Below are 15,093 nucleotides of genomic sequence, written 5' to 3' on the forward strand. Positions count from 1 at the left end.
GCATTTTGGCTTTGGTTATGTCAGTTCGGCTTTAACATTAACTTGGAATTTCTCAAGTTTTGTCATGTTAAGTACAGGTTCATAGATTTTAAGGCCAGAAGGGACCATTATGATCATCTAGCATGTGTTATGCAGGAGATCAGACTATAGAATATCATTTTGTGATTCCTGCATCAAGGAACCTCATATGCTTTAGTTAAGCCAAAAGTTTTTTTTAGAAAGACATCCAGTCTTGATTTAAAATAAATACTTCACATGACAGAGAATCCATCAAATTCAACCTTTTTGTCTCATATTTCTTTTCCTTTGTGTGTGTACATGTGCATGCATACATGTGGGTGGGGGAAAAGGGGACAAGAGAAGGCTTATTTTCCTCTATTTTATTTGTTAGTTTTAACTGAACTTTTCCCTCTGGGGGTGCAAGTGTTGTCCGATACTCTCTGTTTTTGCCTTTTATTTCCTCACCACTTCAAAAGCATCTGTATCTCTGTTGTTCAGCCTTCTCATCAAATGACAATAGATAAGTTTCCCTTGGAACCAGTCATTGCTGTTCGAATTGGACATAGGAGATACTGGAGACTGACATAACACATTTTCCCATCAGTGGTATATCTGTGTATGTAGAAACTCCTTCTGTTGTGTTTTAATATCAGTTTGTTGCCAAGGAAGGAGGGTGGAGGGAATGGATAGCTCAGTGGTTTGAGCATTGGGCTGCTAAACACAGGGTTGTGAGTTCAATCCTTGAGGGGGCCATTTAGGGACCTGGGGCAAAAATCTGTCTGGGGATTGGTCCTGCTTTGAGCAGGGGGTTGGACTAGATCACCCCCCAAGGTCCTCCCAACCTTGATATTCTATGAAAGTTACCATAAATTCTTCATAATGACTTCAGAGCACAATCAAATAGGTGAAAATACATTATTAACTAGGAAGCACTTATTGAAGAGAAATCTGGTCATGGCTTGCAGCCTGTCATCATCAGCCTGTGATCTAGTCAGCTGTGAGCTGCATAGGGTTAGCAAGGTTTGTATTTGGTGGACATCCCACAAAGGAAATCTTTGATATTACAGGAAATTAGTAGGTCATTCTTTTCCCTTTGAGTCATGTTGAATCCAAGTCTCAGTGGGCACTGTGCTCCTAGAGGACATTCTTTCAAATAAAATTTAAAACTGAACTGGTGATCACTCAACATAATCTTTGCATGCAGTGTTGTTGTGACCATGTTGGTCCCAGGATATCAGAGACAAGGTGGGTGAGGGACAATATCTTTTATTGAACCAACTTCTGTTGGTGAGAGAGACAAGCTTTGGAGCTTACACAGAGCTCTTCTTCAGGTCATACTCACCATGTCTTTATAATTAATACTTGGCATTTTTCACAAGAACTCTGGGTGTTAAACTTGATGTCCCAGACACATCCCAGTTATTAAAATTTTGACTATCAAAACTTTCTTCCTCTTTACTTGGATGGTATTCTTCACTTTCTGCTGTGCACAGTTGAATAGTTGACGTTGTTTCGCTTCTGTGGCAGCTGCATTTAGAGTGGACAGATTTCTTATATTCTGTAGAATTTGTTAAGCACTTTGGGATCCTTCTTGATGACAAGCACTGTATGAATGTAATAGTTGTGGTAGTAATGGAAACTATGAGAAACATCTTTAAGGTGAGTGTATTCAAATTATAGCTTTGTTTTTCATCTGAAAATTGTCCCTTGTAGAAAAGTCCCTCTTAAATATATATTTTTGGGGGAACTGGATTTGGTTCTTTCTGGATTTAGTTAAATGAAGTAGTTTGATACCAGACACTTGTTACGTTTAGATATCTTCATTTTACACTGATTTTAAAATTTAAATTAATATGTAGCAAGTTTTTTAAATCATTAGAAAAGTTGCTTTTGTTGCACAAATTAATCTCTGGACAATGACACAAAATGCCTTCAGAATCTGATATTAATTTTGAGGTGAGGTTTTTGTTTTTTATTTTCCCCCTCAGTTTCCATTACAAAAAGAGGTGCAAAAGCCCAGTCTTCCCCTTCCAAAGTGACCAGGCGTTCAATGCAGTCTCCACAGAAGTCTGCTCCAGTACCAGCACAATGTGGCAGGAAAACAGGTCGGGGCAACCCCCCTGGACAATCTACAGTTCCTAGGAAGGGAAAATCTCCTAAAACCATTCCTCTGACAAAAATCACCTCTACGGAAAATCTCAAAACAAGGAAAAAAGGTTTAAAACCTGGAAGAAAGGTTAGTTACAGTTGCTACTTTAATTTGTATCGTGGAACTTTGTAGTGATTTGTTATTTTGAACATGTTGTTTATAATTCCATGTACAGGCTGATGCTGTTTTCCCTTCAGGCACTTACAGCTTGTCTCCACTTGAAATTTACCAAAATAAGTATTCTGGAATTCTTATTTTGAGATAAGCCACCATGTGAACACTCTTATTCTAGAATAAGAGACCCTTTTTCTGATTTAGATTAATCCACTGGATGGATGGATGGATGGATGGATGGATGGATGGATTGTTTACTATTCCAGAATAGTTTTTTCAGTAAATTTCCAAGTTTTGACAATCCCTTAGGTTATTAGATTTAATTATTTTCTTACTGAAATAAATGTTAAGTTAGCACAATGTTAACCTTACTTTAGGGCATTAGAAATCAAGGCTTTGTGTATAATTTTAGATTGGAAAACGTAAAAATGAATTTCTTCTGAAATTCCATAAAAAGTTATTACTGCGGCATTGTGTAATATGTTGCTTAAGTTACTGTAAATGTGATTTAAAATTCACTCTCTCCATCAAACAGTATAAATATAAAGCTCTGCTGACTTTTGTAAAATGACTCATTGGTTAAAATTAATAAAGATTCTGTCTCAGCATTGTTTGAACAGAGTTACTGCTTATATAGGGTGCTGTTTATTTGTTTTTATTAATGTCTTCCATTTTACCACACACTTTACACAGAAGAATATTTTAATTAACTCAAGAAATATTATACACACACACTTTTTGACACATGGCAGGTATTACCAAAAGAATGATGAAACAAATAAAATGTCCCATTGACCACATTTGGGAGTGCCACACTCAGAGAGCTTGTGAGATTCATACTGAATATCATGAAGCCTGCACATCTTAGAACAAACATTAAATACAGCAAAATGCCTTATGCTTAAAGGCCGCTAGAGTAAATGTTTAAGGCCAGTTCAGACTGAATAAGCCTTTCACAAGTTCTTTTTATGCTAGTTTGAAAATATATACTTAAGGAGGTCAGTCTTTGATCAGTACATTGTGAATTTGTTTGAATTTCCAAATAATTCTCAGATGGAGAAGCAGTCCATTCTGTTGCAATATCTGTTTGTTGTCAACATGTTTTACTGTTTGTTATCAATATGTAATATTCAGCATTTCTATCTGTGCAATAGAAAATAAGCTTATTTTGCTGTAGTGTCTTTCATCCAAATACTTCCCAATATCAGTGCAATAAAGTTCAATGCAAAATCCCCCTTACCTGTATTTTGACTCCTTACCATCTTTCTCCCAATTTCAATAGGTAGTGTTTTTTATTAATTTCAGTTCTAATGTGAAAGGAAAACATTTGTTCCCTTTATAACTGTTTTTATGTATTACGTTTTAAAAGTATTCTTTAATTTAGCAACACGAATAACCAGACTACAGTCAAAACAGACAGACCACATATTTCAGTATTTCAAATGTACGGGCTTTACCCTGGTCCTTAATGAGGATGTGGGGAGTAGCCAGTCAGTATATGCACTGTTGTGTTAGTTGTTTGTCCCTCCGTGTCTCCCACTTGAATGTTCATATTATTTCTTTTTCATGTCTCCATCTCTTCACATGTTGAATTTTCCTCTGTGTTATCTATGGCTTTCTGTGCTATGGAGTAGCAATAGCCCAAAGGTAGAGTGAAGTCACCTCTTGTAGTGTTGTATAGAGAGACTTTCTGGATTGCCTAGGAAGTTGGAGCTTTTGCTCTAGCTAAGTATATGTTTATTCTCTGTATCCAGGATGATTTGAGTCCTTTCTGTTATTGGATATTTAGGTTTATTGCATCACTCTGGGAAGCTGCCACTGACTGCCATGTTCAGTAGAATATTATCCCATCTGTTCTAAACCATCTGTGTCCATCATCAGTACAATATAACTCCTGCCACTATATTTATTATTCTTATAGCAACTTCATTCACCACCCAATGCCAGACTCTCCAATCAGCCCTTTCTGGCCTGTTCACCTTTACCAAATATCTCAGTCCTTGCCATGTACCATGGATTTCAAAGCAAGCTAAAGCAGTTCTTTATAGATGTTGCAGCAGTGCTCAGAGTGAACTCGAAGATCTGTATTTTGGTTGTTTTAAGATACTTAAGTGAAAAGTCAGTGTGTCAATATAAAATTGTTTCCAAAATCAAATAGTGACAGTAGCTATCATAAAAGTCTCATGTGAGAACATTTTTTAATGAGTAGCTTTTTAATACAATTTTTGGCCAAAACCAATCTGTTGGTTCACGGCTTAAGGGAAAGATTGTCATGTACACCTTTTCTCATCCTTTCCCATTCCCAGTTGCACAGATTATCTCCCTTCCCATTTGTGATCTCAACCTCCTTATGGCAACTGTTTACATGCAAAAGTGATACAGAAAATCATTTAGTCTGGGTTTTCCAAACACACCTGAGGGCATTATTTTCCCAAATTCTATTGAAGGCCAATGGGAGCTGGTTTCCTAGCTGCTGTAGTCTCCTTTTGAAAACTCCAGCCTCAGTGAATTTTAGCTTTTAATGCAGTTCAGCAGCAAGCAATGAAGAGAACCCCCACCACATCACCAGCCAGCTCTCTGCTGTCTGCAAATGGCAGGCAAACATCTGTTTGAGGTACATCTGACTTAGGTCATAATGTTAGTTTAAGTACTAGCAATAATAAGTTTATGTGGGATGTATGAACACATGGGAATAGCCATTTTTTAAAATGTCATCTGTTCTGATGATGAAAAATGGGGAATGTGGGTAGAACAGCTTTAAATCCCCTGTATTTTCATGTATGCTCACAAAGTTTATTAGAACATTAGAATAAGAAATGCTCCGCTGGTGTAATAAAGGGCCAAATTGTGGCTGCTCTGTGCCTGTGTGTACTGAGAACCCCTCTCATGTTACATTTTCCAATGCAGGAGGCACCTATAATATGTAGCATGAAGGAGTGGAGACTGGCCAACCTGTGCTGTGTAGAGTATATGCAGTGGTAGCAGCCCTCATAAGCTTTTTATCAAGCTTTGTGATTTGGTGTTTTTACTTGTAGACAAGTGATCATGGAGAATCTCAGCAAATTTCTAGTGTTCCTGGTCGCAAATGAGAGAGACTCAAATGAGAAAGCAAATAAAGTTTCCCAAATCTATTATTTTTAAGACAATTTCACAATATCGGGGGGGCATGACACCTGAGTCTATTAACATTTTGCAATAGCAATATTGCATGAGCTCACCTCTCTGTGCACCAACTTGCAGCTGCAGGGCAGTGCTTAGGGGAGCACAATCTGCCTCTGCAGAACAAGTATAGTAGCAGCTGACAGTGAGTTTGTTCTCTTTCACCCTCTACCCAGCACCTCTGGAGGCCTTCACAGGCCTTCAGCTATCCTTATGTGAGCAGTAAATCTCCCCTCACCATGATAGCCCCTTGTCCCCTAATTTCTTACGTAGCCTGTTTCTTAGATCTGTACATATGAATGTTTATCAAAACCAACTGTAGGTTTGAAAGGTTTAAGTGGAGCTGAAAGCAGAAGGCAAGATACATTTAGCATGGTGTGTTTTTTTTCATTTAACATGAAAGTGAAACAGGATCATTAGTAACATTTCCACACCAAATTCACTGTTATTCTACTTCAGATGACGTGCTCCAGTGTAAAAGGAGCTGGAAGGATGAGGTGGTTATGGCATTGAAACAAATCTTAACTGAGGCTATCCTTTTTAAAAATAATTTTTAAAATAATTTGTTTAGCGTGAAAATAAGATTAATGTTACAAATGCAGTGCCATCAATTGGCAAGCTACTGATTTGACATAAATGATTCCTTTTTCATGAGTGACTTCTCATTATGCATGGTGGTTCGTCTGGCATTTCCTTTCACAATATTAGGGCCCAACCAGCCTATTCAGAGACTTGATCAGCTCAGAGCATGAAGTGAGGGATAGTAAACCAACATGCCAAGTTTGTGGTTGATAAGAGTTAGACAGCAATATGAGCTCCCTATTTCTTGGCACCTAGATTGCCTGTTCTCAGTTTGTCCCTCTCCTCTCTCCCTACTTAGACAGAGGGTACACCAGAGCTGGAGGTGTAGACATACCTGATCTAACTCTGATTGAGTTAGGGCATGAAAAAATAGAAGTGTAGTCATAGCAATAGGAGGGGCTACCCACCCCAAGTACTTCCTTAAGGTTTTACACGAGATCATACTTGGGGCAGCTAGCCCATCCTGCTACTTGTGCCACCACAGTTATGCTTTAATTTTTAGTATGCTAGTTCAATGAAAGCTAGCATGGGTACATCTATCGAAGCTGCAAATTACACCAGTGTAGACATACCCAGAGATGACGTCTTTCAGCCATGTCACAAAGCCATAGTGCAATGGTCTAGCTGACTTGTTTTAGTTAAATACCCTGAGTGGGTTACTGTTTCTAGAACGTCTTCCTGTTGGGGAGTTGAGTTTCACTGTAGTAAGTGGAACTCTGAAGGTGTGTGGTCCTTACCTCAGTAGTGAATGGTGATTGATAGTGCATAGTTTGTTTATGAATGAGAATTGTTTAACAAAAGGTCACTTGCTGATTTTGTGTTTTGGTTTTTTTAACAGAAAAAAATCTTGCCAGTGAAATCTCCTCCTGCATCTTCTCCTCCACTTACTTCTCCTGAGGGGGACAATGGCAATACACAGATACATAAAGATGGAGTTGGCATTGCTGGTGCAACAGCAGCAGTTATATCCACAGGTATAAAAGGACAGTCTGAATGTATGAAATTACTTCCCCCTTTAAATAAAAATAATTATATTGTTTTATGCTACTGTTATTCTAAAACACGTGCTGAAGATAAATTGTTTTGCTAACATCACTCACTCACTCATGCCCGTCACCCCAGTCGGGATATGGGCCGCCAACCACAGATCTCCAGAGTCCTTTATCCTGGGCCATTTGCTCTAGCTGGTTCCAGGTATAGCCCATTTTTATGCTATCAGCCTGAAGGTCGCGTCGCCAGGTGTTTCTTGGACGGCCTCTTTTCCGCTTGCCTTGGGGGTTCCACCGCAATGCCTGTCTAGTGATGTTGGTTGGCTGCTTGCGTAGTGTGTGTCCTATCCAACCCCACCTTCTCCTTCTAATTTCTTCCTCTGCTGGAAGTTGATGGGTCCTCTCCAAGAGGTAGATGTTGCTGATGGTGTCTGGTACATACTTACTTTGCTAACATCTTCATATGAAAATATATTTTTATATTGCAGTTCTCCAAATGTGCTTAGGTAAGACTGGTATTTGGTGCATGTGCAATGGCAAGAAACACCAGAACTTCAGGAATTTGGTGTCTGGTTAGCATGCTTTTTGGTGTGTAAATAGGAAAGTCCATTGCACTTTCAGTAGTCTTCCATAGCCTGGAGTACAATACTTGATAAAGAAGAAAGGACATGTTTTGTCTTACCTTACTTCCATCCCAACCAGTAGCAAAATGTACTGGAAACGACTGTTGCCAAAAGGCCATTAGACACTACTGTTACACTCCAGAGAGTATGGAAATAGTTTGTCATCTGTATCTCTATGTCACTGAAAAAATAAAATCCAGGAAAAATGGTCCAGGTTAAAACAAGAGCTCATTTAAAATGGAAAGGCAGTGAACTATATTATAAAATGGGTGGTGGAAAAGGAGTAAGTTAGTTAGAGGTAGTTAGAACTACCTCTGAGTAGTTTCTTTATTACACAGTTATGGGACATTTTGTAAATTGTCAGCATTTTGGTCGTCGCCAAATCCTGGGACCTGCTAAAGTGGGCCTCCTCCCACCCCTCCAAAAAAAAAAACGGTGGGAAAAGTTTGCTATGTTTTTAATTTTTTGCCATTTTTAAGCTGCTTTTACAAAGAAACTGTCCCTCTGCTTTCCCTCCTCCACGTAATTACAGCTACCCCTCTTTCAGTGCTAGACAACATTGGGGCAGAATAGGCAATCATTTCATACTAAAGGAAACTGTCAGGTTTACAAACATTACTGAGCCCAAATAAGAGTTTAATAACATATTTTACAGAGTTTTCCTGTTCTCTCCACATCCACATCTGTGCCTCCCACAGCTTCTGCTGTCAAACAGAAAATAGACATGAATGCAGAGTTCGGGAGCATTCCAGTCTTTTTACAAAAAGAACGAGGAGTACTTGTGGCACCTTAGAGACTAACAAATTTATTTGGGCATAAGCTTTCGTGGGCTAAAACCCACTTCATCAGATGCATGGGTTTTAGCCCATGAAAGCTTATGCCCAAATNACCTATCACAGGGATCATGATCTGTGGTTAACTAACAAGACAAAATAAGGGGTGAAAGCCTGACCCCACTGAAGTCAATAGAAATGTTTCCATTAACTTCAGTGGGATCAGGATTTATTGTGGTCTAATAAGGATATGCCTTGGTGGTGAGGCAATAGATTGAAGCATTAAATAAGATAAAAGAAACCTGTTTTTTTTTAAATGAATTACAGTACTATTTGTGCTCAAATGAAACTTGGATTTTTCAAACAACTGATACTTGTAAAAAGACTGGTTTCAGAGTGGTAGCCGTATTAGTCTGTATCAGCAAAAAGAACAGGAGTACTTGTGGCACCTTAGAGACTAACAAATTTATTTGGGCATAAGCTTTCGTGGGCTAAAACCCACTTCATCAGATGCATGGGTTTTAGCCCATGAAAGCTTATGCCCAAATAAATTTGTTAGTCTCTAAGGTGCCACAAGTACTCCTGTTCTTTTTGCTGATACAGACTAATACGGCTACCACTCTGAAACCAGTCTTTTTACAAGTATCAGTTGTTTGAAAAATCCAAGTTTCATTTGAGCACAAATAGTACTGTAATTCATTTAAAAAAAAACAGGTTTCTTTTATCTTATTTAATGCTTCAATCTATTGCCTCACCACCAAGGCATATCCTTATTAGACCACAATAAATCCTGATCCCACTGAAGTTAATGGAAACATTTCTATTGACTTCAGTGGGGTCAGGCTTTCACCCCTTATTTTGTCTTGTTAGTTAACCACAGATCATGATCCCTGTGATAGGTCTGAGTTGTTTAGGTGCCTGTCTTTTCTTGAACAGACAGTTGCTTTTTTTTGTTTTTGTTTCTATAGAAAGTGTCTTCCTAAAATGAACTTGACTGTTGTTTTGGCAGATTTTAACTCTAGAAATAACACAGGGCATTTTACAGTAATGCATTTTGTTAAGGTTTTCACTTTGACCCCTGTATTCTTATAGTTCAGAGCATCTACCGGGTTAGATGTAGTGTAATAGAACCCATATGCAGATGGAGTTCAGTAACAAGCACAGATGGTTGTAGGCTGGGATAAACTCATCATGGTAGTGTGATGTAGGAGGGTTTTGGAGGCTGATTCATCAGGTTGAGAAAGAAGGAAACGAATACTGCTGTGAATGGCTGCTGGGTTGGAGATATTTGTCATGGAGTTTGGCACCACCATGTTGTTGTGCAGTATGTACAATTTTAAAAGTAAAAATACTGGAGAACCAAACTGCATTTTGTGTCAATGAGGAGACAATGCAATGATGATGCCATTTTGAGTATCCAGTGCAGAGAGATTGCCCTAGAGTTTCTTTAAAAAATACTGGGATGCAGAGGGGAGGCACTTGAGTGCAATGTGGTCTTCTAAAGGGGACAGGGGAAGCCTAGGTAGCTAACGATTTTGGTACCTGGTCAAAATCCTGTTTTTACTTTAATCTGCCAGGATTTCATGACTTATCCATTGCTGCACTGCATGCTAAGTAGTTAACTATTGGTAAACTGTGTTATTAAAGAAAGAAGTGTATGCACAGAAGGTGTATGGTGTTTTTGTGTTTAGTGTGCATCAATCGAATTCAATATGACTTTCAGTGAGAGCCACTGAAATATGTTTTGATTGAGTGTGATTGTGCCTGAAATGGGCAGATTCCATAAATATGGCTTGTAATTTTTCAGTTTGTGTCTATGTTAACAAGCATGGGAACTCTGGACCTCACCTGGATAAGAAGAAAGTTCAGCAGCTTCCAGACCACTTTGGACCAGGTCCTGTAAATGTGGTACTTCAGCAGGCTGTGCAGGCCTGTGTAGACTGTGCCTATTTATCCAAAACAGTCTTTGGATTCCTCAAGTCAGGGCATCATGGAGGGGAGATGATAACAGGTATGCAAAGTCCTTGATTTTTTCCAATTTGTTCACTGGGTTCTGTTTGAGAAATTTGAATGTGGTGTAGAGCAGGGAAGTTGACGTAGTAGCAAAGCAATGATTAACATTTTTATGTTACTTTTGTAAATCTTTAAGCATAGCTAAGAATACCCAACTGTGGCTACATTTACTGGTGGTGTATCTATGGCCAGCACTGAATTTACATCTTAATATAGGATATATAATGATACAGCCAGTTTTCTTAATTTGAATTCAGCAGTGACTATATAAAATTACATATACCATATAGCATTGTTCAATTTTTTACAAAGTAAAACTTGCATACCGCAGTAAATAGCCATAGCCAAACATTTGTCAAGTAAATTCAATGCAAGTCAAAGTTCAGCTTTATTAATTCACGTCTTATCCATAGACAGTGTTTGTCTTCTTGATGCTGTAACCAAGTGGGTAAAAAGTTTAAAACTAATCTGCTTAGGTTTCAGGTAACTGATTCCATATGTTAAACAGAACTGCTGTTGCTTCTCTTTTTTCCCCCTGTACTAATATTCTAGAGGCGTCTTAGGGTCAGTGTTAGTGTTTGAGCACCTATGTCCTCTGCTACAGTGGTTCTCAACCTTTTTCTTTCTGAGCCTGAGCGCCCCCCCTCGCCCCCCCCACGCGTTATAAAAACTCCATGCCCCAGCTGTGCCACAACTGTTTTTCTGCATATAAAAGCCAGGGCCAACATTAAGGGGTAGCGAGCGGGGCAGTTTCCTGGGGCAGTTTCCCAGGGCCCCATGCCACAGGCAGCACCATGAAGCTAAATTGCCTAGGCTTCAGCTTCAGCCCCAAGCTGCAGTCTTGCACGGCAGAGCTTCGGATTTCTGCCCTGAGCCCTAGCAAGTCTAATGCCGGCTATGCTTGGCCGACCCCCTGAAACCTGCTCAGGGGGCCCCAGGCCTCTGGATGAGAAGCACTGCTCTACTACAGAGTGGGTTTATTTCTTATATATGCCAAGGGCAGCTCTGTAGATAAATTATCCTCGTAGCTCAAACTCAGTATCTGCATCTTGTCATTTTTTCCCCTTCTGGGTTGGCAATCTTCTGTATAGTAGTAAGCCGCATTAATTCATAATTTCATCACTGGCAGTAAAAAGGGTTTGTCTTACTTTAATCTCCTTATATTAATACCAGATGGGAAAGATGATTAGTGGAAGGCAGGTTTATTTAAGCTCTCATAAAAGAACTCGCTGCCTAACAGTGTTAAAATACAGCATCCTGACCCACATGCAGCAGAACTTCTCTAATCCTCATGCACAATTTGCACACCAGTTTGTTCCCAAAATGGAGCTCTCTCCTTATTTCTCAAAAAAGGTTTAGGACCTCTGTACAAATGAGGTTTTGTTACTAAGACATTTTTATATGTACAGGATATACTACAGCATGTTTACTAGCACATTAAGTATTGTCATAAATAATTAACACCAAAAACTGTCAAATTGCAAGAATAAAATATATTCATGATGCGCATTATCCTTGATTGCTTACAAAGGACTAAATCCTGGCCCAAGAGATGTATAAATAAGGGGTGTGAATTGAACTAGGCAGACAACTGTAATTCTGTTTCCTGGAGGATTTCGTGATTTTGAAATTTGGTTTAGTTCCAATTTGGTACAAAAGCCCAAAATTCTCCGCAGAATGGAATTAACATTCTTCATCCAGCTCTCCTGGGAATCCAGGCTGATGAGGAGTCACAAGTGAGGGCCTGGGAGTCCTGCTCCCAGCTCCCCATTAGTCTGCTAGTCAGGCTGCCAGGGAGCTGGGCAGGCCAGCTGGAAGGAAAACATTGGGATCCTAGCTCATTTCTGGCAGAATTTCACTGAAATTGAATGTTATCCTCAAATGTTTCGGCTTCAACAAAACGATAGATTCTGTTGAAAAAATGTTTTATCAAAAGTTTTCCAACCAGCTCTAGGTGCGAACACTGAGCAGGGGGAGGAATTGCTTAGCAGAATAAAATGAGGAGTAACAGAATAAAATTAAGAAAGGGAATATGAAGTCTGAATATCAGGAAAAATTGATCCTATGGCTTGTGGAATGATGTCCCAAGGAAAGTTCCAGTGTTTGACAGTTTTTCTGAATAGACCGGACAAAACATTAGTAAATATAAAGTAGGTTGGGCAGCTTTGCAAAATTCAAACTGGACACTCAGGTAGAGTGAATATCTTTGGACTTTTTGGTTAAAAAACACATCATTTCTTTCATTAACTTTATCATTGTAAAGGATAAGCAAGTAAATTGTGTCTGGACTGGTGAATTGTCTTGACAAATTGTCTTGTCTGCGGTGACAGGCAGATGGACAAGATGACCTTAAGTCTCTCCCACCTCTAGATTCTGTGACAACAGCTATGGAGCTGGGAAAACCACCAAAAAGCTATCACACAGGGAACAAGGACCAGGAGGAGTTCCCATACATGTTTTTTTTTAAATAGTATTTTCTTTGGGGCTAGGAGTTTTGCAAGCAATATCACACTCTTCTCCCATGATTGCCATGGTGTTTTGTGGGGCCTAGGGAGAGGTTCTTTTGCCCAGATTATTTATAGGTCTGTTCTATAGTGATCCTCATCATAACAACTGATTACTTCACAATTGTTACTGGATTTACTCTCACAACATCCCTATGAGATGAAGAAGTATATTTCCATTTTATAAATGGGAAACTGAGGCACAGGGAGTAAGTGGCTTCCCCAAGGTCACATGGGAAGACCACAAGACCATCCTGATGGATCTTGGATTTTCGTTGTGATGGACAGTGCTGTTTTGCAGTATGTCTGTCAGGAGGTGTATGGGAGGCCATGTAGCCCATTCAGTCTCCTAATTGATTCAGAGCTAGGTGGAATCTGCTCCTTGGGTACCCACAAAATAACAATGGGAGTCTTCTGTGGGTGACCCTGCAGTGGTACAGTGAGTCCTTAGGAGTTCAGAGTCTCGTTAATCTAGTGACTTCAGTGATTTCTTTGCCCTGAAGGAAAGAAGGGCCAGGATTTGTCCCTAATTCAGTGATTCTCATAATTCAGTAATCCTCAATGCATCATCCAGTTATGAGAGCAAATGAGTAAGGTTCTGTTGTAGCATTTTTATACTAAATTATATTTACTGCATTTATAAAAATACCTGTACAACATCTCTTCACATTAGAGGTGTTATTTGTATCACTTTTCTGATACTAGTTTAAACTACTCTAGATATGTTTTTAAAACTGAATACACTGCCCCTTATTGATGGTGGAATGATTCTCAGCATGGTATGGCTCCTAATTCAGATTTCTGCGATTTTATGTCATACTTGCAAAGGTATTGTTTTTGAAAGCATACCTCTGTTTCCCTATCAATGGAATATGATGCTCTCAGGAACTTCTTATTTTTTGGAGGGAAACGCTCATACTAAACTCTTAAGTACACAGCTAATGCAATGAGAATTGCTCATCTAGAGGCCTGGAATTAGTGTTCTTAACTTTTTTCATCTCACTGTTTGCCAGAAGATGATGCTTGGCTTTTCCCTAAAACATTTTAATTCCTATTGATGCTTTTAATACAACAAGCTGTCATGGGATAAAAGGGAAGGTCTTCTCATGGATTGGTAGCAGGTTAAAAGAATCTTGGTCAATAACCAGGTGTTACCCCAATACAAACAATAAAATGGAAGGATCCAGGCCTGTCAAAACTGGTTAAAAGACAGGAAACAAAGGGTAGGAATAAATGGTCAGTTTTCAGAATGGAGAGAGGTAAATAGTGGTGTCCCCCAAGGGTCTGTACTGGGACCAGTCCTATTCAGCATATTCATAAATGATCTGGAAAAAGAGGTAAACAGTGAGGTGACAAATTTGTAGATTATACAAAACTGCTCAAGATAGTTAAGTCCCAAGCAGACTGCGAAGAGCTACAAAGGGATCTCACAAAACTGGGCGACTGGACAACAAAATGGCAGATGAAATTCAATGTTGATAAATGCAAAGTAATGCACATTGGAAAACATAATCCCAACTATATATATATAAAATGACGGGGTCTAAATTAGCTGTTACCACTCAAGAAAGAGATCTTGGAATGATTGTGGATAGTTCTCTGAAAACATCCACTCAATGTGCAGCGGCAGTCAAAAAAGCTAACAGAATGTTGGGAATCATTAAGAAAGGGATAGATAGTAAGACAGAAAATATATTGCCTGTATATAAATCCATGGTGCGCCTACATCTTGAATACTGCGTTCAGATGTGGTCACACCATCTCAAAAAAGATATATTGGAATTTGAAAAGGTTCAGAAAAGGGCAACAAAAATGATTAGGGGTATGGAACAGCTTCCATATCAGGAGAGGTTAATAAGACTGGGACTTCTAAGCTTGGAAAAGAGACAACTAAGGGGGATATGATTGAGGTCTATAAAATCATGACTGGTGTGGAGAAAGTAAATAAGGAAGTGTTATTTACTCCTTCTCATAACACAAGAACTAGGGGTCACCAAATGAAATTAATAGGCAGCAGGTTTAAAACATATAAAAGGAAGTATTTTTTCACACAACACACAGTCAATCTGTGGAACTCCTTGCCAGAGGATGTTGTGAAGGCCAAGACTATAACAGGGTTCAAAAAAGAACAAGATAAATTCATGGAGGATATAACCCCATCAATGGCTATTAGCCAGAATGGGCAGG

At 39.1% G+C, this 15,093-nt stretch overlaps 1 protein-coding gene across 6 annotated transcripts in view; it reads left to right on the forward strand.

The window, feature by feature from the left end:
* SCML2 (Scm polycomb group protein like 2) overlaps window positions 1-15,093 on the forward strand; it is a 119,675-nt gene that overhangs the window by 84,066 nt on the left and 20,516 nt on the right. For all 6 annotated transcript variants that reach the window (XM_034755921.1, XM_034755913.1, XM_034755929.1 and 3 more), the window contains 3 exons: window positions 1,989-2,236; window positions 6,843-6,978; window positions 10,197-10,400. In XM_034755921.1, coding sequence (XP_034611812.1) covers window positions 1,989-2,236; window positions 6,843-6,978; window positions 10,197-10,400 — 588 coding nt within the window. The remainder of the gene's footprint in view (window positions 1-1,988; window positions 2,237-6,842; window positions 6,979-10,196; window positions 10,401-15,093) is intronic.

Source organism: Trachemys scripta, chromosome 1 (assembly GCF_013100865.1).
Source record: "Trachemys scripta elegans isolate TJP31775 chromosome 1, CAS_Tse_1.0, whole genome shotgun sequence".
NCBI lineage: Eukaryota > Metazoa > Chordata > Testudines > Emydidae > Trachemys > Trachemys scripta.